At 44.0% G+C, this 25,024-nt stretch overlaps 2 protein-coding genes across 5 annotated transcripts in view; one reads left to right on the top strand and one right to left on the bottom strand.

The window, feature by feature from the left end:
* The window catches only part of GTF2H3 (general transcription factor IIH subunit 3), a 27,543-nt gene extending 4,071 nt beyond the window's left edge, over positions 1-23,472 (bottom strand). The window contains exons 1-9 of one of the 3 annotated variants that reach the window (XM_023206008.2): positions 23,338-23,472; positions 17,305-17,384; positions 12,268-12,374; positions 9,700-9,863; positions 6,772-6,834; positions 5,580-5,609; positions 5,406-5,434; positions 2,398-2,472; positions 1,283-1,336 (exon numbers count right to left, since the gene is read on the bottom strand). In XM_023206008.2, the coding sequence (XP_023061776.1) occupies positions 1,283-1,336; positions 2,398-2,472; positions 5,406-5,434; positions 5,580-5,609; positions 6,772-6,834; positions 9,700-9,863; positions 12,268-12,374; positions 17,305-17,384; positions 23,338-23,350 (615 nt within the window). In that variant the 5' untranslated portion in view covers positions 23,351-23,472. Of the gene's footprint in view, positions 1-1,282; positions 1,337-2,397; positions 2,473-5,405; positions 5,435-5,579; positions 5,618-6,771; positions 6,835-9,699; positions 9,864-12,267; positions 12,375-17,304; positions 17,385-23,337 lie in introns of all 3 variants that reach the window. The other 2 variants (XM_023206025.1, XM_023206018.1) reach the window with 2 other exon arrangements.
* The window catches only part of EIF2B1 (eukaryotic translation initiation factor 2B subunit alpha), a 12,592-nt gene continuing 11,007 nt past the window's right edge, over positions 23,440-25,024 (top strand). The window contains exons 1-2 of one of the 2 annotated variants that reach the window (XM_023206037.2): positions 23,440-23,665; positions 24,819-24,920. In XM_023206037.2, coding sequence (XP_023061805.1) covers positions 23,653-23,665; positions 24,819-24,920 — 115 coding nt within the window. In that variant the 5' untranslated portion in view covers positions 23,440-23,652. The remainder of the gene's footprint in view (positions 23,666-24,818; positions 24,921-25,024) is intronic. The other variant, XM_023206045.3, reaches the window with a different exon arrangement.

The raw sequence follows: 25,024 nt of genomic DNA, 5'->3' as shown, positions 1-25,024 counted from the left end.
TTTGCTCATGGTTATGAAAGGAGGGAAGAGAAGAGACAAGGAAGAGTCAGGTTTTTGCCTGAGCTGCTGAGTCAACTGCACTGCCACTTAGGGAGATGGGGCAGGAAGAGGCTGAGAGGACCAACCAAGAGCTCTCTGGTTTAGACACATGACGCTGAAGATGTCTGCCAGACATCCAAGAGGAGGTACTACATACACGGCTGATTCTGCAAGTCTGGAACTCAGGACAGTCTGGGACTGGACTAGAGAAATGAATGTGAGGGCCAAGGAGGTAGAGCTGGTATGTGAATTCATGGCAGACACAAGATCGTCTTGCAGTTAACAGACAATGTGTAGACTGAAATGTGTTGCTAAGAAATGAATTCAAACTTTTTGAATTTTTACTACTGAAATACAATACGTACAAGAGTCTGTATACATAATGTGTAAGTATGGTTTAAATAATCAAATGAACATCATATACCTATGATCAAGCTGAAGAAACAGTAGTTTCAGAACCTTTGAAGCCTGTGAATTTTTCCCATTGGACCTCGCTCTCCCCATCCTTCATCCCCAGCAGTAACCTAAATTCAGGGTTTGTCACAGTTTTGTGCTTGTAACTGATCCTTTAGGAAACAACATTTGCGGCCAAAAAACATCTAACAAAAACTCAGTAATTTCTTCAGACTTACTTTAGGGTTTTGTTTCCTTTGGGTTAAAGTAAAATTCAGTTTTTGTCTTTTTCATTAAAAAGCAACGTCTGACAGTGCTGCCCAGCGGAAATAGAATGCAGGCAATATGTAATTTAAAATGTTCCAGCAGCTCCACACGCAAGGGGGAAATAAATAAATAAACTCACGTTCAATAACATACTGTATTTAACCCAATATACCCAAAGTACTTTCGTTTTAATTTTTTTTTTTTTTTTTTTTTGAGACTGGAGTCTTGCTCTGTAACCCGGGCTGGAGTGCAGTGGTCAGAACTCAGCTCACTGCAAGCTCCGCCTCCCGGGTTTACGCCATTCTCCTGCCTCAGCCTCCCGAGTAACTGGGACTACAGGCGTCCGCCACCACGCCCGGCTAGTTTTTTTGTATTTTTTTAGTAGAGATGGGGTTTCACTGTTTTAGCCAGGATGGTCTCGATCCCCTAACCTCGTGATCCGCCTGTCTCGGCCTCCCAAAGTGCTGGGATTACAGGCTTGAGCCACCGTGCCCGGCCCCAGTACTTTCATTTTAAATTGTAATCACTATAAAAATCACTAATTGTCATAATCATCCACACAAAGCATGGTTTTAAAACATACCTGTTGGAGAAGCCCTGAGTCGGAATCTAAAACGCAGGCATCAATCAAAATATTCTGAAAGAAACGTTTTGAAAGTATTACAGAAATAACAGTAATGATTACCCTATACTGAGAACCTACTACATGCCATACCCTATGCTTAAAATAGCTCACTCAATACTCAACGTGACTCTCAACGGCAGATACTTGCATTTGGCAGCTGAAGCACCCAGGACATGGCTGGGCTGTGGTCACAGAGCCAGCAGGTGGGAAAGCTCTCACCCTACTTGGCCTGTCTCCGAAGTTCAGGCTCTTTTCACTACATCATGCTGCCACTCCACAACAGAGAACATTATGCATGGCTACAGCAGCATTTTATGTTAAAACTGAAGTTTTGTTTTGTTTTTTTGAGGCGGAGTCTAGCTCTGTTGCCCAGGCTGGAGGGCTGTGGCGCGATCTCCACTGGCTGCAAGCTCCGCCTCCTGGGTTCACATCATTCTCCTGCCTCAGCCTCCCGAGTAGCTGGGACTACAGGCACCCGCCACCTCACCCGGCTACTTTTTGTATTTTTAGTAGAGACGGGGTTTCACCATGTTAGCCAGGATAGTCTCAATCTCCTGAGCTTGTGATCCGCCCACCTCGGCCTCCCAAAGTGCTGGGATTACAGGCATGAGCCACCTCGCCCAGCTAACACTGAAGTTTTAAGAAGGTTTTCTTTTTTTATAAATACATCAAAGAAGAAAATGTATTATACTACATCTGTACATTTCAACTCTTTGCAAAGTAAAAATATTGAATCTTTATAGATTTCACCACAGCAAAAAGATAAAGAAATTGAGGCAAGGTTTATACAGCAAACTGTCAAACCAGAGATTCTTGGCATAGGGTCCATGGATGGGCTAAAGATTACCTGAATACCATGAAACTCTATGCAAAACTGTGGTTGAGTGCACATTATTCTGGGAATGCATCAGATTCTCAAGTGGTCCAAGACCCAAAATAGAAAAAAGACTAGAACATTCTTTGCCCATTCATAAGGTTACGTAGTCAGAATACCTCAGAGTACAGCATTAAAAAAATGAAACTGACTCCTTCATTATGAAACAAATACTTTAAATGGCAGGCTCTCAGTTCACCTGTTTCTGTGCTGCGAAGATGACATTCATGAAGTTCATATATTGCAACGCACTGTCTTCTGCAGCCTTAATCACCTAAAAATCACAGTCATGTTAATTCTGCCCAGGCACATCCCAGTTCTCTCACACCAATGTCACATAATATATTGCGAACCACAGCCAGCATTACTCCAGTTTGTCTTCCCATTTATCATTGCTAAATGATACTGAAAGTATAAAGATGACACTAACATTTCCCCCAAAATCCTACCACCCAAGGACAGTCCACGTAAGGGTTTGATGAACTCCTTCTGGGGAGCACCTACGTGGGCAGGTATATACATGCATACCCAAAACACAAACACAAACATACATAAAATACATATACACACACACACACCCAAAATACACACACCGCCAAAATACACACACACACCCACCCAAAATATACACATGCACACCCAAAATACACACACTCCCAAATTACACACACCTACCCACCCAAAATATACACATGCACACCAAAATACATGTACACCCAAAATACACACAACTACTCACCCAAAATATACACATGCACACCCAAAATACACACATGAACCCCCAAAATACACGCACCCCCAAAAATACCCCAAAATACACACACACCCAAAATACACACACCACAAATACATACACATACACTCAAAATTCACAGGTATGCACATCCAAAATACATACACACCCAAAATACACAGGTACGCACACCCGAAATACATACACACTCAAAATATACACACCCCAAAAGTACACCCTCAAAATACACACACCCAAAACACACACACACAACCAATAAACACACCCCCAAAAAATACACATCCAAAGCATACCCCCGAAATACATACCCTTTAAAATACACATACCCCAAATACACACATAAAATATACACAAACCCCCAAAACACTCAAAACACACAAACATACCCCAAATACATACACACACCCAAAACACACACACATCCAAAATATACACACATACACATACCCAGAATACACACACATCCAAAATACACACACTCACACGTGTCAGGATGATTACTTAGCATTCTGCAACCTGCTTTTTCAGTCCACAATATATGTGGGAAAAAATATTCTAATGTCAATGAATTAGAATATATACTTCTAGAATATATGCTTCTTGTAGACTTCATAAATTTCCACTATTTAAGCAGTTTCCAATTCTCGGTTTTAAACAATGTTCTGATGACACCCTCATATACTCTCTACACAGCTCTCTAATTACCTCCGGAAAATAAGCAGTGATTACTAAAGTGTATGCACATTTAATTCTGATACAGATTACCAAAATGCACCCCAGAAAAATTTTTACCAATTTATCCTCCTATCAGCAATGCATGAGAATAACCAATCCCCAACATCACCATCAACCCAGGGAACTGCCAGCTTTTTCATTTGCGCTTAACAACTGTGATCCACCTGCCTCGACCTCCCCAAGTGTTGGGATTACAGGCATGAGCCACCATGCCCGGCCAATTACTTGACATTTCTTTGCTTACTAGTAAGACTGAACATATTTTCAAATGCTAAAACTGACCTTTTGCTTTTGCAGACTGCTCATTTTCTACCTGTTTTTCTAAAGCTTGACTTTTAACAATGAATTTATGGCCGGGTGCGGTGGCGTGAGCTACTGCACCCAGCCTTCTTCTAGTACTGTTATGACTTGAACCTTTACACTGAAATGTTTGATCTTTACTAGAATATATTTAAGTATAAGTGGTGAGACAAGGAACAAGCTCTGTTTTTCCCCAAATGGCCAATCAGTTGGGCCAGCACCTTTTACTGAGCAACTCATTTTCTCTCCACTAATTTGAAGTGCTTCCTCTGTGACAAGTCCAGCTCTCCCATGTACATGGTTTGATTACTGGACTCTAGTCTTTCCTATTTTGTTTGTGTGCTCTGTGCTACTACCACACAGTGACTTGCTCTACATTGTGTTATAAGGACTAATGCAACAAGTTCCTACTTACTAATCCTTTTCAGAAAGTTCCTGACTATTCTTTTAAATTTATTCTTCCAGATAAACTGTTGAATTTCTTTTTTTCTTTTTTTTTTTCTGAGATGGAGTCTTGCTCTGTAGCCCAGGCAGGACTGCAGGGGCGCAATCTCGGCTCACTGTAACCTCCACCTCCCAGGTTCAAGCGATTTTCATGCCTCAGCCTCTTTAGTAGCTGGGACTACAAGTGCCCACCACCACACCCAGCTAATTTTTTGTATTTTTAGTAGAGATGGCGTTTCACCATATTGGCCAGGATGGTCTTAAACTCCTGACCTCTTGATCTGTCCGCCTTGGCCTCCCAAAGTGCTGGGATTATAGGCGTGAGCCACTACACTCGCCTTCAATTTCTTTTTTAAATCTCCCCACCCTGCCAGGAAAAAAAAACCTCCCTGATATTCTGACTGAGATTGTAAATTGAATTTACAGAATGATTTTGGGAAAACTGACAACCAAGAACAAAATATGGCTCTCCATTTATTCTTCTCTCTCTTTCAGAATTTTAGTTTTCCTTATCATCAGTTTTACACATTGCTTGTTAAACGAATCCTGGATAGTTAATATTTTTTGCTCCTACTATAAATGGGTTTTATTTCCCATCATGTTTTCTTTTTTCTTTTTTTTTTTTTTTGAGACGGAGTCTCACTCTGTTACCCACGCTAGAGTGCAGTGGCGCAATCTTGGCTCACTGCAACCTCCGTCTCCCAGGTTCAAGCGATTCTCCTGCCTCGGGCTCCTGAGCAGCTGGGACTATAGGCATGCACCACCACGCTCAGCTAATTTTTGTATTTTGAGTAGAGACGGGGTTTCACCATGTTGGCCAGGCTGGTCTCGAGCTCCTGACCTCAAGTGATCTGCCCACCACGGCCTCCCAAAGTGCTGGGATTACAGGTGTGAGCCACCACACTCGGCCTCCCATTATGTTTTCTAATTATCTACAGTTGTCATATAAAAAAGTAATGATTTTTTAATCTTACCAATATCCTTGACTTCATTTCCTGATTATCTATAAAGAGAAAAAAGCAGAAAAAAATTTAACTAGATCTTATTAATCATATATGGTTTCCTAACCAATTTTTAAATAGTCCAGCAAAGAAATACTAGTAAAATAAGTAGGATTATAGTTCTCATAGGAAAATGCAGGCTCTTACCTTTAATTTCCTTGTTCATTCTGTGAATGTCTTAATTTCTTAACATTAAGGAATACAAAAATATTATTTTACTTCATAAATATTTATAGTAAAAAGAAATATAACCTCCAATTTTAAATAAACCCAGCATCTACCTAGCTAAGAAGGGAAATGCTCCACTTACCAAGATAAATACACGAGAGTGATTGGGGGTTTTCAGTTACTAACTCTGCAGTCAACTGGGCTTTGTAATCTAACCAAAATATAATCTCTGTCCCAGAAAATTAAAATTCGCAACACTTGACTGTCCTATTGTTATCTACCGTGTCCTAAATTTGAATCCTGGGACAAGAAGTATTGATTTACGAAGATGTTCAGGCAACTCACATCAAACTCTAGGACAAAATAATCACTCAATGCTGCCCCTCCCCCCAAAATTAATGCCATAAGACTGAGAAAACATCACACAGATAAAATGGAAAGGTATTGCCCTACGCTACATGCAAAACCACCGGTTCACCTAAGGAGAAGTGGCCACTCATTTATTAAGCTTCAGGGCTCCTAAATGGCTTTTAAAAATCAAACACTGTTCCCAAGTCAAGAAGAAAATGAAAATGTTTAAAAAGTCTGAATTTATCAAAATAAGAAACAAGAAAGCACCCTGAAGCAGTGTTTCCTGCAGGCAGAAAGACATAATGGAGAAGCTAGAGTTTTCTTACTCTTCCCCATTTCCAGTTTTTACAGTTTGTCTTAAAAAACTTTTCAAAGCCAGCCACGCACAGTGGCCTGTAATCCCAGCACTTTGGGAGGCCGAAGTTGGTGGATCACTTGAGGTCAGGAGTTCAAGACCAGCCTGGCTAACTTGGTGAAACTACATCTCTACTAAAAATACAAAAAAATTTAGCCGGGTGTGATGGCGGGCACCTGTCCCAACTACTTGGGAGGCTGAAGCAAGATAATTGTTTGAACCCAGGAGGCGAAGGTTGCAGTGAGCCGAGATTGTGCCACTGCACTCCAACTTGGGTTGACAGAGTGAGACTCTGTCTCAAAAAAAGAAAAATTCAAAACCAATATAAACTATTGTTTTTAAATTACCCTTCAGTTGAGAGTACTCACACCTCCCATTAATGAGCACCCAAAGTTCTAAGAAATGTCACAAGTTAAGATGTTTATTACAGAAGACACCTTTAAATGATTCAGACACCAAGGATACAGCAAAGTGCTTTGGCCAGGGATCCTGCCAGCAAAGTTTCTGTATGTTGACCCTTTATGTCACCTGCAAATAACAGAAAATATTTAAAAGGGAATTTTTAAGTACTTTCTTGAACTAAAATAATTGGGTGCTTTCCTGAACTAAGTATGCTTTCAAACCAAAACACTCTTCATGAATGAAATCAAACAAGACATTTTCAAACTAGGTTTAAAAACATAGCAATGTGTTCTTGGTAATGGTTAACTAAGCAACTTTTTAACCTTTTCTCAATGTAAAACATCCTGGTGTTTGTTCAGGGGCTAGCCGGAGGGTGAGGGGGAACAGGGAGTTACCGTTTAACGGGTACAGAATTTCAGTTTGTAAAGATGAAAAAGTTCTGGTGATGGACGGTGGTGATGATTGCAAAACAAGGCCAATATACTCAACATTACTGAACTGTACACTTAAATATTGTCAAAATGGTAAATTTTATGGTAAGTAAATTTTACATTAGAAATTCTAAAAATCGGTAAAATGGCAAATTTTGTTATTTGTACTTTACCATACACACACACAAAAAGGTCCTGTTTTTACTTGGAAAGGTTCCAGTTTATTCGTGATCTATGTGGTAAAAAATGTCACGCATAAGTCTAGCAGCCTGGACAGAGTACAAGGCTCTGAGGCCCCCTGCCCTCCCTCTCCCACCATCCCCTCCTTCCCATCATCCTCTGTGCTCAGCCAGTGCAGGGAAGACTGGAGAAACTCTCCTCCAGCCATGAGAAGCAGGGAGGAGTTTGCCACTTGTTTGGTGCCCTGGGTGAAAAAAGTCACTCAAGATATCAAAATCCTAAAACTACAGTTCAAGAGGGCAAGGAGCCCAGATTGACACTCTGTGCAAGCTAGCTTAGAGCTGGTCCAGGAGAACTGACGCCCCATGGGCGAGGTCAGACCAGAAAAGGTCTTGAACACTATACTGTGAAGCTGAGCTGAGACTTAATCCTGGAGGCCAGTGACTCTCAAAGTGAGATTCTGGAACCAGCTATAGGGGCACCACCTGGGACTGTAAGAGAACTATAAAGTCTCCGGACCTCCCTAGATCCAGTGAATTGGAAACTGAGTGGGGCCTGACACTGTTTTAACAAGACTTCCAGCTGATTTTTTAACAGGTTTATAATTTACAAACCATAAATTCTGGTCTAAAAGTACTTTTAGGGATGCAATTTAATTATTTTTAGTAAATTTACAATTATGCAATCATCATCACAATCCAATTTTAGAACAGTCTCCTATTACCCCAAAAGATCACTTGGGCCCATTTGCAATCACTCCCGAGTCTCTGCCCAGCCCTGGGCAACCACTAACCAACTTGCTGTCTCTATAGAATTGTCTTTTCCCTCAGGTGATTCTGATTCAGGCTAAGGTTTGGAAACCACCACCTGTAGGCAGAAGGGAGCCAGGAAAGGCCTATGGGCCCAGGAATAGCAGCTTTGATTTTTAAGATGATAACTCTGGAGGCTGAGTGCAAAGACTTGACTGGGAAGACAGGAGTCAGAAAACCAGTTAGAAGCTATAACAATCATCTAGAGCAGTGGCTCTAAACGTGGGGTGAATGTGCCCTACAGGGGGCATCTGCAATGTCTGAAGACATATCTGGTTGTCACAACTGGGGGATATTATGGTGTCTAATGGTCCAAGGCCAGAAATGGTGCTAAACATCCTATAACGCACAGGACAGCTGCCACAACAAAGAATTATCCAGCCCAAAATGTCAACAGTGCTGAGGTTGATCAAGATGACAATAAGGGATGGGGCCTGGGTGTGGTGGCTCACACCTGTAATCCCAGCACTTTGGAATGCCGAGTCGGGTGGATACCTGAGGTCAGGAGTTCGAGATAAGCCTGGCCAGCATGGTGAAACCCCGTCTCTACTAAAAACATTAAAAATTAGCCAGGCGTGGCAGTACGCGCCTGTAATTCCAGCTACTTGGGAGGCTAAGGCAGGAAAATTACTTGAACTCGGGAGGCGGAGGTTGCAGTGAGCTGAGATCACGTGCCATTGCACTCCAGTCTGGGCGACGAGGGCGAAACTCCATGTCAAAAAAAAAAAAAAGATGACAATAGGGATGGGGGCTGGGTGTGGTGGCTCATGCCTGTAATCCAGCGCTTTGGGAGGCAGAGGCAGGAGGATAGCTTGAGCCCAGGAGTTCCAGACCAGCCTGGGCAACGTAGCAAGACCCCATCTCTATAAAAATTTTTTAAAATAAAAAATAAAAAGATGACAATAATGAGTGGGATTCTGGAGACACTTCTGAGGCTAAACACTAGGATTTGTAGCTGATTAGATGTTGGATGTGAGGAGGAGTTAAAAATGAAAGCTTTAAGTTTAGAAAACTAGGTGGATGGGGGCTGACAGAAATAGAATGGAAATGGTGGTGTGATTGAGAGCAAAGATAATGAGACTAGCCTGGGCCATGTCAAGAGACTGTGGGACGCTGAAATGGAGGCATTTGAGCGTGAAAGAAAGTCTGGGTTAGAGACAAAGTTGGAAAGTGTCCACATATAAAAGATAATTAAAGGCAAAAGTGGGTAAGAACATACAGAGGGAGAAAAGATGAAAATCATGTGTCAAATTAAAAACGTATTTTAAGAGACAAGATGAAGGAAAAGCCAGAAATAGAGACTATGAAGTAATGTTTCAGGAAAAGAGGAAAAACAGGTCACAGGGCATTCTTAGAAGCCAAAAGACGTGTTTCAAGAAGTAAAGGCTGGTCAGCAGTGTCAAATGCTGTAGAGGCTAAGCAAATAATGAACCGACTTTGATGAAAACGATTTTTAAAAAGAGAGAACATGCAGGCATACAATATAAAGAACCCACATCTTTTAACTTAAAGCCTAAAGGACCTCCAAAATCAACCCTATTTGCAAAATAACAATTTTTAAAAGCTGTTACTTTTGGTCATTAGATCTTTAATCTCTTCAACAATAACTTCATTCGCTGAGGTTAAAAGTTCGTATTTTCCATCTTTACTCCCAGAAGGATTAAATTCAGGAGGGTTGCCAGGGTCTCCGAAGAAGTCTCCAAGCCTGCCATTCTTTCCAGGATATAAGAATCGGCTGAAACAGCAGGGGAAAAACCCTGGTTACACCAGGCCTCACTGCCCATGCTCACTCATGATCAGAATGAAATTCAGCAGACAACAAACAAAATCACAATGTGGGATTCACAAAATTCTACAGTAAATTTCATTTCTTAAAAAATGTGTAAGACAAAATTTTTTTTAAATGTGTAAGAAAAAGGGTATAAAAACAAAGTAAAAATGTATAAAATAGGCAAATTGGCCACAGAATGTTTTACTGGTTCCAGTGTTTTCTGAAAAGTGTGGGGAAATACAGAGGGCGTTGGGTTATAATCTCCAAAATGCTGCAGCGGGTGCCTGTGCCTTCCTTTCTCAAATGACAACCACAACAGGTTCATAGCAAATTCCAAGTCACTACTAGTTTATTATTTAAGGGACACATCTATCCCAGTAATAAAAATCTGGTCCAAAGGTCCCTGAAAAGATTCTCCCAGTGATTCATGACTCTTTTTTTGTTTGAGACACAGTCCTGCTGTCACCCAGACTGGAGTGCAGTGGTGCAGTCTCAGCTCACTGCATCCTCCACCTACCAGTCTCAAGTGATTCTCGTGCCTCAGCCTTCCCAGTAGCTGGAATTACAGGTGTGTACCACCAGGCCCCAGCTAATTTTTTGTATTTTTAGTAGAGATGGGGTTTCACTATGTTGGCCGCTATGTATGGCTGGGCTCAAACTCCTGACCTCAAGTAATCTGCCCACCTCAGCCTCCGGAAGTGTTGGGATTACAGGCGTAAGCCACCGTGCCCAGCCTCATGACCTTTTTTTTTTTTTTTTTTTTTTGAGACGGAGTCTTGCTCTGTCACCCAGGCTGGAGAGCAGTGGCGTGATCTCAGCTCACTGCAAGCTCCGCCTCCCGGGTTCACACCATTCTCCTGCCTCAGCCTGCCGAGTAGCTGGGACTACAGGCGCCCGCCACCACGCCCGGCTAGTTTTTTTTTGTATTTTTAGTAGAAACGGGGTTTCACCGTGTTAGCCAGGATGGTCTCGATCTCCTGACCTCGTGGTCCGCCCACCTTGGCCTCCCGAAGTGCTGCAACTACAGACTTGAGCCACCGCACCCGGCCATGGCCTTGTGACTTTAAAAAAAAAAAAAAAACTTTGACAGGTATAGGTTTTACTGGTATTGTAACCAAACTAGCATCATCTTTTCATCCAATTCTGAGAAAAAAATATGTAGTGAGGATGAGAGTAAGAGTATGTGTTTGGTGGCCCATGGGCTCTTCCACCCACCCGAGGAAGCAGGCAGCTCTAAGAACCAAGAAACTCTGAGAGCTACCATATGAAATATGTTGGTAAGCAAGAGTCTTCTATTGTAATGTGGTGATTAAGACATAGACGAGCCAAGCGTGGTGGCTGATCCCTGCAATCCCAGTACTTTGGGAGGCTGGGGTGAAAGGATTGCTTGAGCCTAGGAGAGCAAGACCAGCCTGGGCAACACAGTGAGAGCCCATCTCTATAAAAAATTCAAAAATTAGCCGAGTGTGGTTGTGAACACCTGCAGTCCCAGCTACTTGGGAGGCTGAGGCAGGAGGATCACTTATGCCCAGAAGGTCAGAGGCTACAGTGGCCCATGATAGTGCCACCGTACTCCAGCCTGGGTGACAGAACAAGACCCTGTCTCAAAAAACAAAAAAAACAGACATCCAAGAGCTGTGTCTTACATGGGAATTCAACTCTTCTGTCAGTGCATAATGTGAGAAGTAAATATGGCCCAAATTATTCACAAAAACTTTGCTGTATCCACGGTCACATTTACACATCAGCTGCAGGCTATGCACCATCTTGCAGTGAGTCTAACACAGCCAGTTTCACACCAGTGTGAGAAACGACCACTGTTTCTTCTGCCAAGCGCCAGATGGAGTAGTTGGCTTGGGTTTAGAAGCCAGTGTTATAAGAAAATCCTTATTTCTAAGCATCAGGTTCACTCACAGAGCAGGGAAACAGGCCACAAGAACTATGCAGAGCCAAAGGTAAACAGAATCACATCTCCCATCTCGCTTGCACTCTGGGGCAGACACAAAATGGGAAGACAGGTGAGGGAAGTAGCTGCCCAACTGGATAGCTCTCGTCCCCTTTCTGCCTAAATAATATAGTTCAATCTGTGCAAATTACATGGGCCATTAGTAACTCCACTATCGACTAACAATGAGGTTTGCACAATTCATGGATATCACAATGTACACGTACTGGCTCTTGGTGCTGTGGCTGTTCACTGGCACAGAAAACATTTTCTTTTGCAACATGGAATAGGAACAAAACATGTCAACTGGCACAAAAAAATTCATGAATGTTAAACACTGAATAGGAAAAGCAATCACAACGGTCATACCTTTCTTGAATGTGACTTAGCACTGAATAGGAAAAGCAATTGCAACGGTCATACCTTTCTTGAATGTGACTCGCTATCACAGCAAGTTTGTTGGAACGATTCATGAATAAATGCGAATTTCCCAGCACCATCACAGCATCTATGCATTTGGATAAGGTAAACTGTTGAAAAAAAAAGAAAGACATTAGAAAAACAAATTAGCTATCCAAATAATCATGTCAGTTCTTGACATAATTAAGATTTCGTTTAGATCAGGTGCAGTGGCTCAAGCCTGTAATCCCAGCACCCTGAGAGGCCAAGGTGGGAGGACTGCTTGAGTTCAGGAGTTTGAGATCAGCCTGGGCAACATAATGAAACCTTAGCTCTATAAAAAACAAACAAAACTAGCCAGCCATGGTGGTGTGCACCCGTGGTCCTAGCTACTCTGGAGGCTGAGGTGGCAGGATCGCTTGAGCCCTGGAGAGCCAGGCTGCAGTAAGCCAAGATTGTACCACTGTACTGCAGCCTGGACAACAGAGCTAGACCCTGTAACAAACAAACAAAAAAAAGACTTCATTTAAATTTTAGATAATTATTCACCATTAAAAATTTGCTCAGGAGCTCCCCTCCTCCAAAGCCAAAAACAAAAACACTTGAAAACTATAGTTCTTTAATTTTACTTATATGAGATCATTTCTACATTAGTACAATAGTCCACAAATATTTGCAGCATAAAATTTAAGGAATAACAAACATGTCACATGTTCTGTGATAAAATTTCCAGCAAACTATTACTATATGTGGAGTAGATAACGAATACATACTGAAAACATTGGAGACCTGTAAAATGTTTAATTCATTTGTTCACTAAGTACACTGAGCCACTACTGAATGTCTAGTATATACTTAGTAAACAATATAGTGGTTGCTCAGTATACTTAGTGGGCAAATGAATTAAAAACTTTTTTTTTTTTTGAGATGGAGTCTCACGCCGTCACCAGGCTGGAGTGCAGTGGCCCAATCGCAGCTTACTGCAACCTCCACCTCCCAGGTTCAAGTAGTTCTCCTGCCTCAGTCTCCACAGTGGCTGGGACTAGAGGCCCATGCTACCACGCCCAGCTCCTTTTTTGATTTTTAGTAGAGATGGGGCTTCACCATGTTGGCAAAGATGGTCTCGATCGCTTTACCTCATGATCCGCCCGCCTCAGCCTCCCAAAGTGCTGGGATTACAGGCATGAGCCACCATGCCCAGCCTAAAAACTTTTAAAGTTTGAAAAAACAAATACAGAATATCACCTTCCCACAAGAACTAATATTATTAAGATACATAAGTCACTATTTTTTTTTTTGGTATTCAGTATGTTCAGAGAAATTTCTCTAGTAACAAACTAAACAAACGATCCTTGAAGTTTCAGTCTTCATAAGTAGATATTTTCATAATCCTAGAATAAGGTCTGTTTCTCTTAAATAAATACTTCAGGTAGAAAACAGAACACTGGTGGCCAGGAGTGGTGGCTTACATCCCAGCACTTCGGGAGGCCAAGGCAGGCAGATCACCTGTGGTCAGGAGTTTAAGACCAGCCTGGCTTACATGGCAAAACCCCATCTCTACTTAAAATACAAAAATTAGCTGGGTGTGTTGGCACACGCCTATAGTCCCAGCTTCTTGGGATGTTGAGGTGGGAGGACTGCTTGAACCCGGGAGGTGGAGGCTGCAGTAAGCTGAGATCGTGCTACTGCACTCCGGCCTGGGTGACAGAGTAAGACTCCATCTCAAAAAAAAGACCAAAACACTGGTAAATTTCACCCTACTGGAAAAAAAAGCTTAAATCTATTAAAATTTCTATTTTGCAAAAAGTGACAATATAAATAAAAGTGAAAGAAGTGGCCAGGCGCGGTGGCTCAAGCCTGTAATCCCAGCACTTTGGGAGGCCGAGATGGGTGGATCATGAGGTCAGGAGATCGAGACCATCCTGGCTAACACGGTGAAACCCTGTCTCTACTAAAAAATACAAAAAACTAGCTGGGCGAGGTGGCGGGCACCTGTAGTCCCAGCTACTCGGGAGGCTGAGGCAGGAGAATGGCGTAAACCCAGGAGGCGGAGCTTGCAGTGAGCTAAGATCCGGCCACTGCACTCCAGTCTGGGAGACAGAGCGAGACTCTGTCTCAAAAAAAAAAAAAAAAAAGTGAAAGAAAACAAGTTACAAACTGGAAAAATAAATAGTTGCAACATATGACAAGTAATGGGTTAATCTTTTAATATAAAGAGTGTCCATAAATCATTAATTTTAAAAAAACTACATGCCATGAATATCCAAAGAAAGAAGTGGGTGATGTCCCAAGAGAGAAATACAAATGGCCATGAAATACACTAAAAGCAAATTGAGATTACATTGTCTTTTGCTCCTCATATTGACAAAAGATGAAATAAGGAGAATGAACATCTTGTGTTGGTACAACAGAAAAGGAACTCTCACACAGCACTGATGAGTGCAAACACAGCCTTTTTGGAGTAACAGGGCAGCATGCAGTGATGTGCTGGCAGATGTTTAACCATTCGCTCTCCAAAAACGAGGTACACATGTACACAAGTACATACGGATATTACTGATACAGTAGTCTGTAGCACACAATTTACAAATAACAGTGAAATGCACAATACTCTTTATGGTAAATTGCATACAGTCAATGGATTCTCACAGAATGCCTATGTTGATTTTTGCTGAATTCTTGTATCCATAGCCAGTTGAAAAATGAGTATAGTTTGGCCAGGCACGGTGGCTCACACCTGTAATCCCAGCACTTTGGGAGGCTGAGGCAGGTGGATTGCCTGAGCTCAGCAGTTTGCAACCAGCCTGAGCAACACGGTGAAACCCCAAATCTACTAAAATACACACACAAAAAATTAGGTGAGTGTGGCGGCATGTGCCTGTAGTCCCAGCTACTCGGGAGGCTGAGGCAGGAGAACCGTTTGAACCCAGGACGCGGAGACTGCGGTGAGCCGAGCTCGACCACTGCACTCCAGCCCGTCTCTTTTTGAGACTCCGTCTCAAAAAAAAGAAAAAAGAGTATGGTTTCAAGTGAAGAATGAGTATAGTTCTAACATGAATATTGTGTGATATTTTTATTTTTTGTTAACAAGCGAAAAGATGCTTATACCTGGTATGAGCAACTGTGTAAGTAACAATTGTAACACTGCATTGTCAGGTTTGTAACATGCAGGGGTGATATGTATGACAGTAAGAACACGGGGAAGGGGTGGAAATGGATCTATACTGGAGCAAAGCCTCTATATATTACTGGAATTAAATGAGTATTAACCTAAAGTAGACAATGGTAAGACACATACAGTAATCCCTAGAGCAACTGTTGTGGGTCAAATTATGTCCCCGCAAAAGATATATTCAAGTCCTAACTTCTGGTACATGTGTATGTGATCTTTTTTGGAAATAGAATCACAAGTAAGAAGAGATCGACCAGGCGCAGTGGCTCATGCCTGTAATCCCAACACTTTGGGAGGTTGAGGTGGGCAGATCACGAGGTCAAGAGATCGAGACCAGCCTGGCCAACATGGTGAAACCCCCTCTCTATCAAAAATACAAAAATTAGCTGGGTGTGGTGGTGCATGCCTGTAGTCCCAGCTACTCGGGAGGCTGAGGCAGGAAAATCACTTTAACCCAGGAGGCAGAGGTTTCGGTGAGCCAAGATCACACCATTGCACTCCAGCCTGGGCAACAAGAGCAAAACTCCATCTCAGTTGCTTGAATTCGGGCGGCAGAGGCTGCAGTGAACCGAGATCACGCCATGGGACTCTAGCTCTGGGTGACAGAGTAAGACTCCATCTCAGGAAAAATAAATAAATAAATTAATTAATTAATTAATTCAATGTTTGATAGCACAGTAGGGTGACTATACTTAAAAATTATGTAATGGGCTGGCATGGTGGCTCACGCCTGTAATCCCAGCACTGTGGGAGGCCGAAGTGGTGGGATTATAGGACTATTTGGGAGAACTGCTTGAAGCCAAGAGTTCAAGACCAGCCTGGGCAACATGGTGAGAACCCGTTTCAACAAAAAATACAAACATTAGCCAGACATGGTGGTGTGCACCTGCTGTACCAGTTACTCTGGAGGCTGAGACCAAAGGACTGCTTTAGCCCAGGAATGTGAGGCTGCAATGGGCTATGGTGGCACCACTGCACTCCAGCCTGGGCAACAGAGTGAGACACTTGTCTCAAAAAAAAAAAAAAAAGGAAAAATTATTGATACAGGCAGCAACTTGGATGGATCTCAAGGGCAGTATGTTGGGTAAACAAAAGCCAACCTCAAAGATTACCAACTGTATGATCTATATACTAAATAAAATTATAGAAATGGAGATCCAATTAGTACATTTGTGTTTACTAGGCGTTAGGGACAGGGACTAGGAAGGTTCTGTAACTACTATAGAAGGGGCTCCTTTGTAATAAAGCAACAGTTCCATATCCTGATGGTGGAGCTGATGAACACACCCATTGATGAATGTGGTAAAACTGCACAGAACCACACACACATGCACGCACACATACACACAAATGAGCACATGTAAAACCTGCAATCTGATTAGGTCCGTAGATTGCACTGACAGTTTCAAAACTATACTATGGTTATGTAAGATGTCACCACTGAAAGAACTTCAGTGATGGGCACACAGGACCTCTCTGTACCTTTTCTGGTTTCCTATGTCTATATTATTGAAAAATAAAATATTTCAAAATAGAAAGTATTTTTTAAGACCACATATTATATGGAATCAATACATGAAATGTCCAGAAAAGGGAATTTAGAGATAGAGGGCAGATCAGTGGTTGCCTGCAGCTTGGAGATAGAAGCAGGGATTGACTGCAAACAGGTACGACGGAACGTCATGCAGTAAAAGAAATGTTCTAAAGCAGAAGTGTGGGGCTGGTTACACAACTTCGCAAATTTCCTTAAAAAAAAAAAATCACTGAATTGTACAGTGGCCGAATATTACAGTATGTAAATTATACTTTAATAAAGCCATTTTTTAAAAAAGCAATATAAACACTCAGTTAAAGGAGAATTCTCCAAAGGCCTCCTCAAGCAGTCTTACCTGAGATTCCTTTAATGCTTGCTTTCCCCACCAAATTGGGTTGGCATCAACTACAATAACCAGAAGATTCAATTCATCTTCTGAAAATATTAACAAGAAATAAAATTTAAAACATCAGCTTCATAAAAATGAATCAAAGCTAACATTCCGAATTCATAAATTAAATCCAGAGCACCACTATAAGCCTTTAAATGTTTATCACCTTCTAATTATGAGATTAACAGAAGACCCAATTAAAGCTTTAAAGCGGGGTCGGGCGCGGTGGCTCACGCCTGTAATCCCAACACTTTGGGAGGCCGAGGCAGTCAGATCACAAGGTCAGGAGATCTAGACCATCCTGGCTAACGTGGTGAAACCCCATCTCTACTAAAAACACAAAAAATTAGCTAGGCGTGGTGGTGGGTGCCTGTAGTGGTGGGTGCTACTCGGCACGCTGAGGTAGGAGAATGACGTGAACCCAGGAGGTGGAGCTTGCAGTGAGCCGAGGTCGTGCCACTGCACTCCAGCCTGGGCTGGGCGACAGAGCGAGACTCCGTCTCAAAAAAAAAAGTTTTAAAGCACAGTGAGCCCTTAGCAAGCTCTTGTCTACGTCCTGAACCACTATATCTTAATGCACTAAATGTAAACTCCGTGAGGGTGGGAATTTTTGTCTTTTTGTTCACTGCTTATCCTCACTCCTACCACACTGCCTAGCACATTGCAGCTGCTCAATAAATACCTACTGAACAAGGGCCAGGTGTGGTGGCACAGGCCTGTAGTCCCAGCACTTTGGGAGGCCAAAACAGGCAAATGGCTTGAGCTCAGAAGTTCGAGACCAGCCTGGGCAACATGGCAAAACCCTTTCTCTATTAAAAATACAAAAATTAGAGCCGGGCGTGGTGGCTCATGCCTGTAATCCCAGCACTTTGGGAGGCCGAGGCGGGTGGATCACTTGAGGTCATGAGTTCAAGACCAGCCTGGCCAACTTGCTGAAAAACCCCATCTTTACTAAAAATACAAAAAAAAAAAAAAAAAAAAAATTAGCTGGGCTTGGTGGCAAGCGCCTGTAACTCCAACTACTCAGGAGGCTGAGGCAGGAGAATCACTTGAACCTGGGAGGCGGAGGCGGCAGTGAGCCAAGATTGCACCACTGCACTCCAGCCTGGGTGACAGAGCAAGACTTCATCTTGGGGAAAAAAAAAATAGCCAGGCGTGGTGGCACATGCCTGTAGTCCCAGCTACTCAGGAGGCTGAGGTGGGAGGATCGCTTGAGATCAGGAAGTCGAGGCTACAGTGAGCCATGTTCCTGCCAATGCACTCCAGCCTGGGAGACAGAATGGGACTCCGTCTGAAAAACAAAAAACAACAACAACAACAAAAAAAACACCTGCTGCATCCTGAATGCCTGGTCAAGGAAAGAAGGCCCTGGTTAACCAGTAGTAGGAATTCCAGTGGCAGAATTTCAGGAGCAAAAAATTAAAGGGAGGCTTAGATGTCAATTTGGCCCATACCCATCAAACCATGTAGCAGCAAGGCCAATTGTAATTAAGAGTCACTTTTTAGGCCAGGCGCGGTGGCTCACGCCTATAATCCCGGCACTCTGGAAGGCCAAGGCGGGCAGATCACAAGGTCAGGAGATCGAGACCACCCTGGTGAACACGGTGAAACCCCGTTTCTACTAAAAATACAAAAAAATTAGCCGGGCATGGTGGCGGGCGCCTGTAGTCCCAGCTTCTCAGGAGGCTGAGGCAGGAGAATGGCGTGAACCCTGGAGGCGGCGGAGCTTGCAGTGAGCCGAGATCGCGCCACTGCACTCCAGCCTGGGTGACAGAGCAAGACCCTGCATCAAAAAAAAAAAAAAGAGTCACTTTTTAAAAGGTAAAAAAACCAGGCTGGGTGCAGTAGCTTAAAGCCTGTAATCCCAGCACTTTGGGAGGCTGAGGTGGGCAGATCACCTGAGGTCAGGAGTTCAAGACCAGCCTGGCGAACATCGCGAAACCCCGTCTCTACTAAAAATACAAAGTATTAGCCAGGCATGATGGCGCACACCTATAATTCCGGCTACCCAGGAGGCTGAGGCAAGAGAATCGCTTGAACCTGGGAGGCAGAGGTTGCAGTGAGCCAAGATCGCGCCACTGCACTCCAGCCTGGGAGACAGAGCGGGACTCTGTCTCAAAAAAAAAAACAAGTAAAAAAACAGAGGGAAAAGCAATTCCTGCATCAAAATTTTACCGTTAAGAGGAATTCTATTCTCTAAACAGGCTACAACATATTAATCATTTGTTTGGATTTTTTTTTTTTTGAGACAGAGTCTCACTCTGTCACCCAGGCTGGAGTGCAGTGGTGCGATCTTGGCTCACTGCAAGCTCCCCCTCCCAGGTTCACACCATCCTCCCTGCCTCAGCCTCCCAAGTAGCTGGGACTCCAGGTTTAGCCCACCACGATATCTGGCTAATTTTTTGTATATTTTTCTAGTAGAGACGGGGTTTCACCACGTTAGCCAGGATGGTCTCGATCTCCTGACTTTGTGATCCGCCCGCCTCGGCCTCCCAAAGTGTTAGGATTACAGGCGTGAGCCACCGCACCCGGCCTTTTTGAGTTTTTTTTTTAAGAGATGGGGGTCTCGATAAACTGCCCAGGCTGGTCTTGAAATCCTGGGTTTGCGATCCTCCTGCATCCACCTCCCCAGTAGAGTAAGGACTACACACATGCCCCACCCCAAACACATTAGTCCTTCAACAACAGTGTTAAGATGTTGAGGATACTGGGTCCAACCCCTCAAAGAGACTATACTCCAATTGAGGTGACAGACAGACATACAAACCTGTGAGTACACACTGTTATGAAAGGCCCAGGACGCTCATTTATTTATTTATGTATTTTTAAACAAATTGTTGAGACAAGGTCTCAAGGCTGGAGTACAGTATCACAAATATAGCTCACTGCAGCCTCGACGTCCTGGGCTCAAGTGACCTTCCTGTCTCAGTCTCCCACATAGCTGGGACAACAGGCGTGCACTACCACATCCAGCTAAATTTTTTTTTTTTCAGGTAGAATTTTGCTCTTGTTGATCAGGCTGGAGTGCAATGGTATGATCTCGGCTCACCACAACCTCCGCCTCCCAGGTTCATGCGATTCTCCTGCCTCCGCCTCCTGAGTAGCTGGGATTACAGGCATGCGCCACCAAGCCTAGCTAATTTTGTATTTTTAGTAGAGACGGGGTTTCTCCACGTTGGTCAGGCTGGTCTCGAACTCCCGACCTCAAGTGATCTGCCTGCCTTGGCCTCCCAAAGTGCTGGGATTACAGGTATGAGCTACCGCGCCCAGCCACCCAGCTAATTTTTAAATTTTTGTAGAGATGGGGTCTCATTTTGTTGGCTAGGCTGGTCTCGAACTCCTGGGCTCAAGCGATCCTCCTACCTCGGCCTCCTAAAGTGTTGGGATTACAGGTGTGAGCCGCCGTGCCCGGCTCCAAGATGCTCATTTAATAGCAAAGAGCAATAATGCCTTTCCTCCCCCCATACTTTCCTTCCTGCAGTCCTGTCTTCTACATTAGGATAATCTCCACCCTATATTTGATTTCTGTGTATTCAAATCCCAATCACTCCTCAAGGCCCCAAACCAATGCAAACTCTTTCTTCTTCATGACTCCCCTACCTCAGAGCAGAAGGAATGCCAGCCTCCTCTACACTAAGCACCAGAATCTGCAATCCCAAAATCCCATTCCATCCTGACAACCACTCAGCAAAGGACATTTTCCTGCCATTTTTGATCAATTATGAGACCACCCCCACCCCATGATTTTTACAACGAACAGTTGTTGACATCTGGATGGTATCCTTATCATTAAGATTAATGGCATTTTTTTCTTTCTTAGTGGTATATTAAATAATGGCACATCTCATGATCAATATTATCTTAGATTAGCTGAAATATGAAATATGGTATTCCTATTCTGCAAATGAAAGTAACGTGTCCTAAGTCACATATGGCCTGCTAACAAGTGGCAAGGCCAAAGCCCTGTTCTAAAGACAGATCTGCTTGACTATAAAGACTGTGGCTCTTCACTGCCCCACTGCCCACCTCTGACAACCCACAGCTCTCTCTTCTAATGGCACTTAGCACTTACTATTTCATTTTACAGTTAGTTGTGCTTCTGATCTCTCTTCCCAGTCCTGCCCACTTAAGACTGTGGACTTCTTAAAAAACGATGGAATTTGCTAATCCTAGGATAAAATAAATGTGTGTAAATCAGGACTGGTGTAGTGGCTCACGCCTGTAATCCCAACACTTTGGGAGGTCGAGGAAGAAAGATCGCTTCAGCCCAGGAGTTTGAGACCAGCCTGGGCAAAATAGTGAGACCTTATCTCTTTTTTTTCTTTTGCGACGGAGTCTTGCTCTGTCGCCCAAGCTGGAGTGCAGTGGCACGATCTCGGCTTACTGCAACCCCCGCCTCCTGGGTTCAGCACTTTTCCTGCTTCAGCCTCCTGAGTAGCTGGGATTATAGGCGTGCACCACCTCGTCCAGCTAATTTTTTTGTATTTTTAGCAGAGACGGGGTTTCGCCATGTTGGCCAGGCTGGTCTCAAACTCCTGATCTCAAGTGATCCACCCGCCTCAGCCTCCCAAAATGCTGGGATTACAGGCGTGAGCCACTGTGCCCAGCCACCTTTTTTTTTTTTTAAATAGAAAAACCAAACAAAAAAATGTGTAAATCACACAACGAAGCACCTAGGACAGAAGCACTTAATACAACTGTGTCTGCCAGACAGAAAAAGTGTTGCCTGTAAAGAAAGGTGTGCATCTATACATGTGCAATGTCCCTGTGAATATCCTTCTTTAGTTCACGACCTCATTTGTAGACATGAGCAATGCCAGGCCTGCCTCCCTCACAGGGTTGTGGTACGGTTTCACATCAATTAAGAGAGGATGGACAATTATTACAGTTCCTGAAACGACTCCCCTATCTCTATTCTTGCTCCCCACAGTCCATTTTCCACACAACAGCCACAGTGATCTTTTAAAATTGCAAACCAGATCATAACACTTCCTAGCTTAAAACTCTACAATGTCATTGTCTTGCACCTAAAAATAAAGCCTAACTTCTCTATCACAGCCAATAAGGCCCTGCATGACCTGAAACTGGCTGGTTCTCTGATCTCATCCCTCTAGCCTCCTTTTTCTTCAAGACATCTGACTGTGTATGTGGTAGCTAATGTCTCCCCACCATCCTCTACCCGCAAGCTCTGCATTCCTCCCTTCTCAGTGTAACTTGGTGGCTCAATCTGCCACAGGGCCCTTGCACTTAAAGAGTACACTTCCCCAGAACTTCACACAATCATTCCAGTCGGTTTCACTATCCTGCACTTTTCCTCGGCCCCGATCTAAAACAGTGCCTCCTCAAAGTCACAATGTACTATTGTAACTAGGACCGTATTATTACATGATCTTCATAGCTCTTTTCAGCCTTTGAAAAATAATTTATTTTTTAATTTTTTATTGACGAGTTCATGCCCTGTCACCCACGCTGGGAGCAGTGCTCCGATCGTAGCTCACTGAAGCCTCCAACTCCTGGGCTCAAGTGATTCTCCCGCCTCAGCCTCCCGAGTAGCTGGGACCACAGACACGGGCCCGGCTAATTATTTTATTTTTTTGTAGAGATGGGGTCTGGCTGTTTTGCCCAGGCAGGTCTCGAACTCCTGGCTTCAAGCGATTCTCCCGCCTCGGCCTCCCAAAGTGATGGGATTACAGGCCTAATCCACCGGGGTGTGACCCGGCCGAAATTATTTTTATTTATTGTCGTCTGTTTCACCCAGTAGACTGTAACCTCCACTAAGGCCCCTGTCACGATCTCTGCTACAATCCAATAAATAATGCCTGCACACAGGAGGCGATCCAAAAATATTTACTGAATGAATGACTGAATGCCTTCGCTACTCCTCTAAAGACCAAAGGGGTTCTATCCAGCCCAAAAGACACACTCCATTTGGCCGGTCATAGCCGGACCGAGCCCGCCGAGCCCCGGAGTCGAAGTCCCGCCCTGCAGGGTCCTCACCGTCTGAAACCATGGCTGTCTCAGCACCTCAGCGAAGAACAAGCGGTGGTCAGGCGAGTGCCTCAAACGCTGCGCAGCCCAACATCCGGCGCCGCCAAGTGACGCACAAGGTGCTTTGACTCATGCCAGCCACCTAAAGCTGCGGAAGTGGAGTGCGGGGGTGCGCCGGATGCGGGGTACGGAAGTGCGCCGGAAGTGGGGTGCGGAGGTGTGCAGTGCGCTGTCAGACTGGCTGGGAGGCGGCGCGGCCGGCGGACCCGTTCAAGACAGCGCGGGCGGCTCGGGTGCTCTGGGGCTCCGCCGCAGGAGGACGCCATGGACGACAAGGGTAAATCAGGACAGGCCAGGGCTGCTAGGCTACAGCAGAGCCGTTCAGGGGTCCCCTCAACCACTCACATCCAGGCTGAGCTCCCGAAGAGATTTCTTTTGAATTTGAGGCTGCTCCACTGGATGTGTTTCCTCGAGTCACAACTAAATCCCCCGCGCTGCTCTTGTTTTCGGGGATGCGCCCTGACGGTGTTTGCAGGCACCCCTCCCACACATACGCTCCTTCCCGGTGCCCGTCTCCAGAAGGGCCTTCGCAGTTTCGATTTCCTTATATGTGAAATAGGAATAAGACTCCCTGCCTTGTTGGATCTGTCATTAAAATTAGAATGAATAAGGCATATTTGATGTGCTTATCTAGTATGCTTATTAAGTGAAACACAAGGGCAAACTAATACACTTTTCATGTAAAGAAATAAAGGGGAGTGAGTGGAACTCCATATATAGTATTTGTAACATATATGTGTATGTGAATAGACTTGTATTAGCATAGACTGTCTGGAGGGGTGCAGGAGAAATGGGCAAGGTGGTTGACTCTGGGATCCTCTCAGATCTTAGGGCCAAGGACGCTGAAGAGAGAAGGACTTTTCATCATTTACTCAGGCTTAATTTTTAGGCCTTGCACACCAGTAGCTTTTTCAAAATAAGAAAGAGCTCTTGGCCGGGCGCGGTGGCTCAAGCCTGTAATCCCAGCACTTTGGGAGGCCGAGACGGGCGGATCACGAGGTCAGGAGATCGAGACCATCCTGGCTAACTCGGTGAAACCCCGTCTCTACTAAAAAATACAAAAAACTAGCCGGGCGAGGTGGCGGACGCCTATAGTCCCAGCCACTCGGGAGGCTGAGGCAGGAGAATGGCGGGAACCCGAAAGGCGTTGCTTGCAGTGAGCTGAGATCCGGCCACTGCACTCCAGTTTGGGCGACAGAGCGAGACTCCGTCTCAAAAAAAAAAAAAAAAAAAAGAAAGAGCTCTTGCAAACAGCAAAGTGGTGTTTTCTCTATTCCCATCAATGTTTATTGCATCCCTGAAACCAAATACCCTAAAAAGAAAGTATTTTTAAAATTATTTGCTTCTTAAAGTCAGCAGTCATTAACAAGCTCTCTTGCCTTACATGCTGCTAAATGAATTAGATGAATCGCTTTTTTCACTCTTTCCAGAGTTAATTGAATACTTTAAGTCTCAGATGAAAGAAGATCCTGACATGGCCTCAGCAGTGGCTGCCATCCGGACGTTGTTGGAGTTCTTGAAGCGAGATAAAGGTATAGAGAGTCATCTGTTAACACTCTGGGAGTTAGGAAAGTCTTTTTTTTAAAAAAGAGACGGAGTCTCGCTCTGTCATCCAGGCTGGAGTGCAGTGGCACAA

Source organism: Piliocolobus tephrosceles, chromosome 10, assembly GCF_002776525.5.
Source record: "Piliocolobus tephrosceles isolate RC106 chromosome 10, ASM277652v3, whole genome shotgun sequence".
NCBI lineage: Eukaryota > Metazoa > Chordata > Mammalia > Primates > Cercopithecidae > Piliocolobus > Piliocolobus tephrosceles.
The sequence above is the reverse complement of the archived record's forward strand: the minus strand, read 5'-3'. Positions and strand labels throughout refer to the sequence as shown.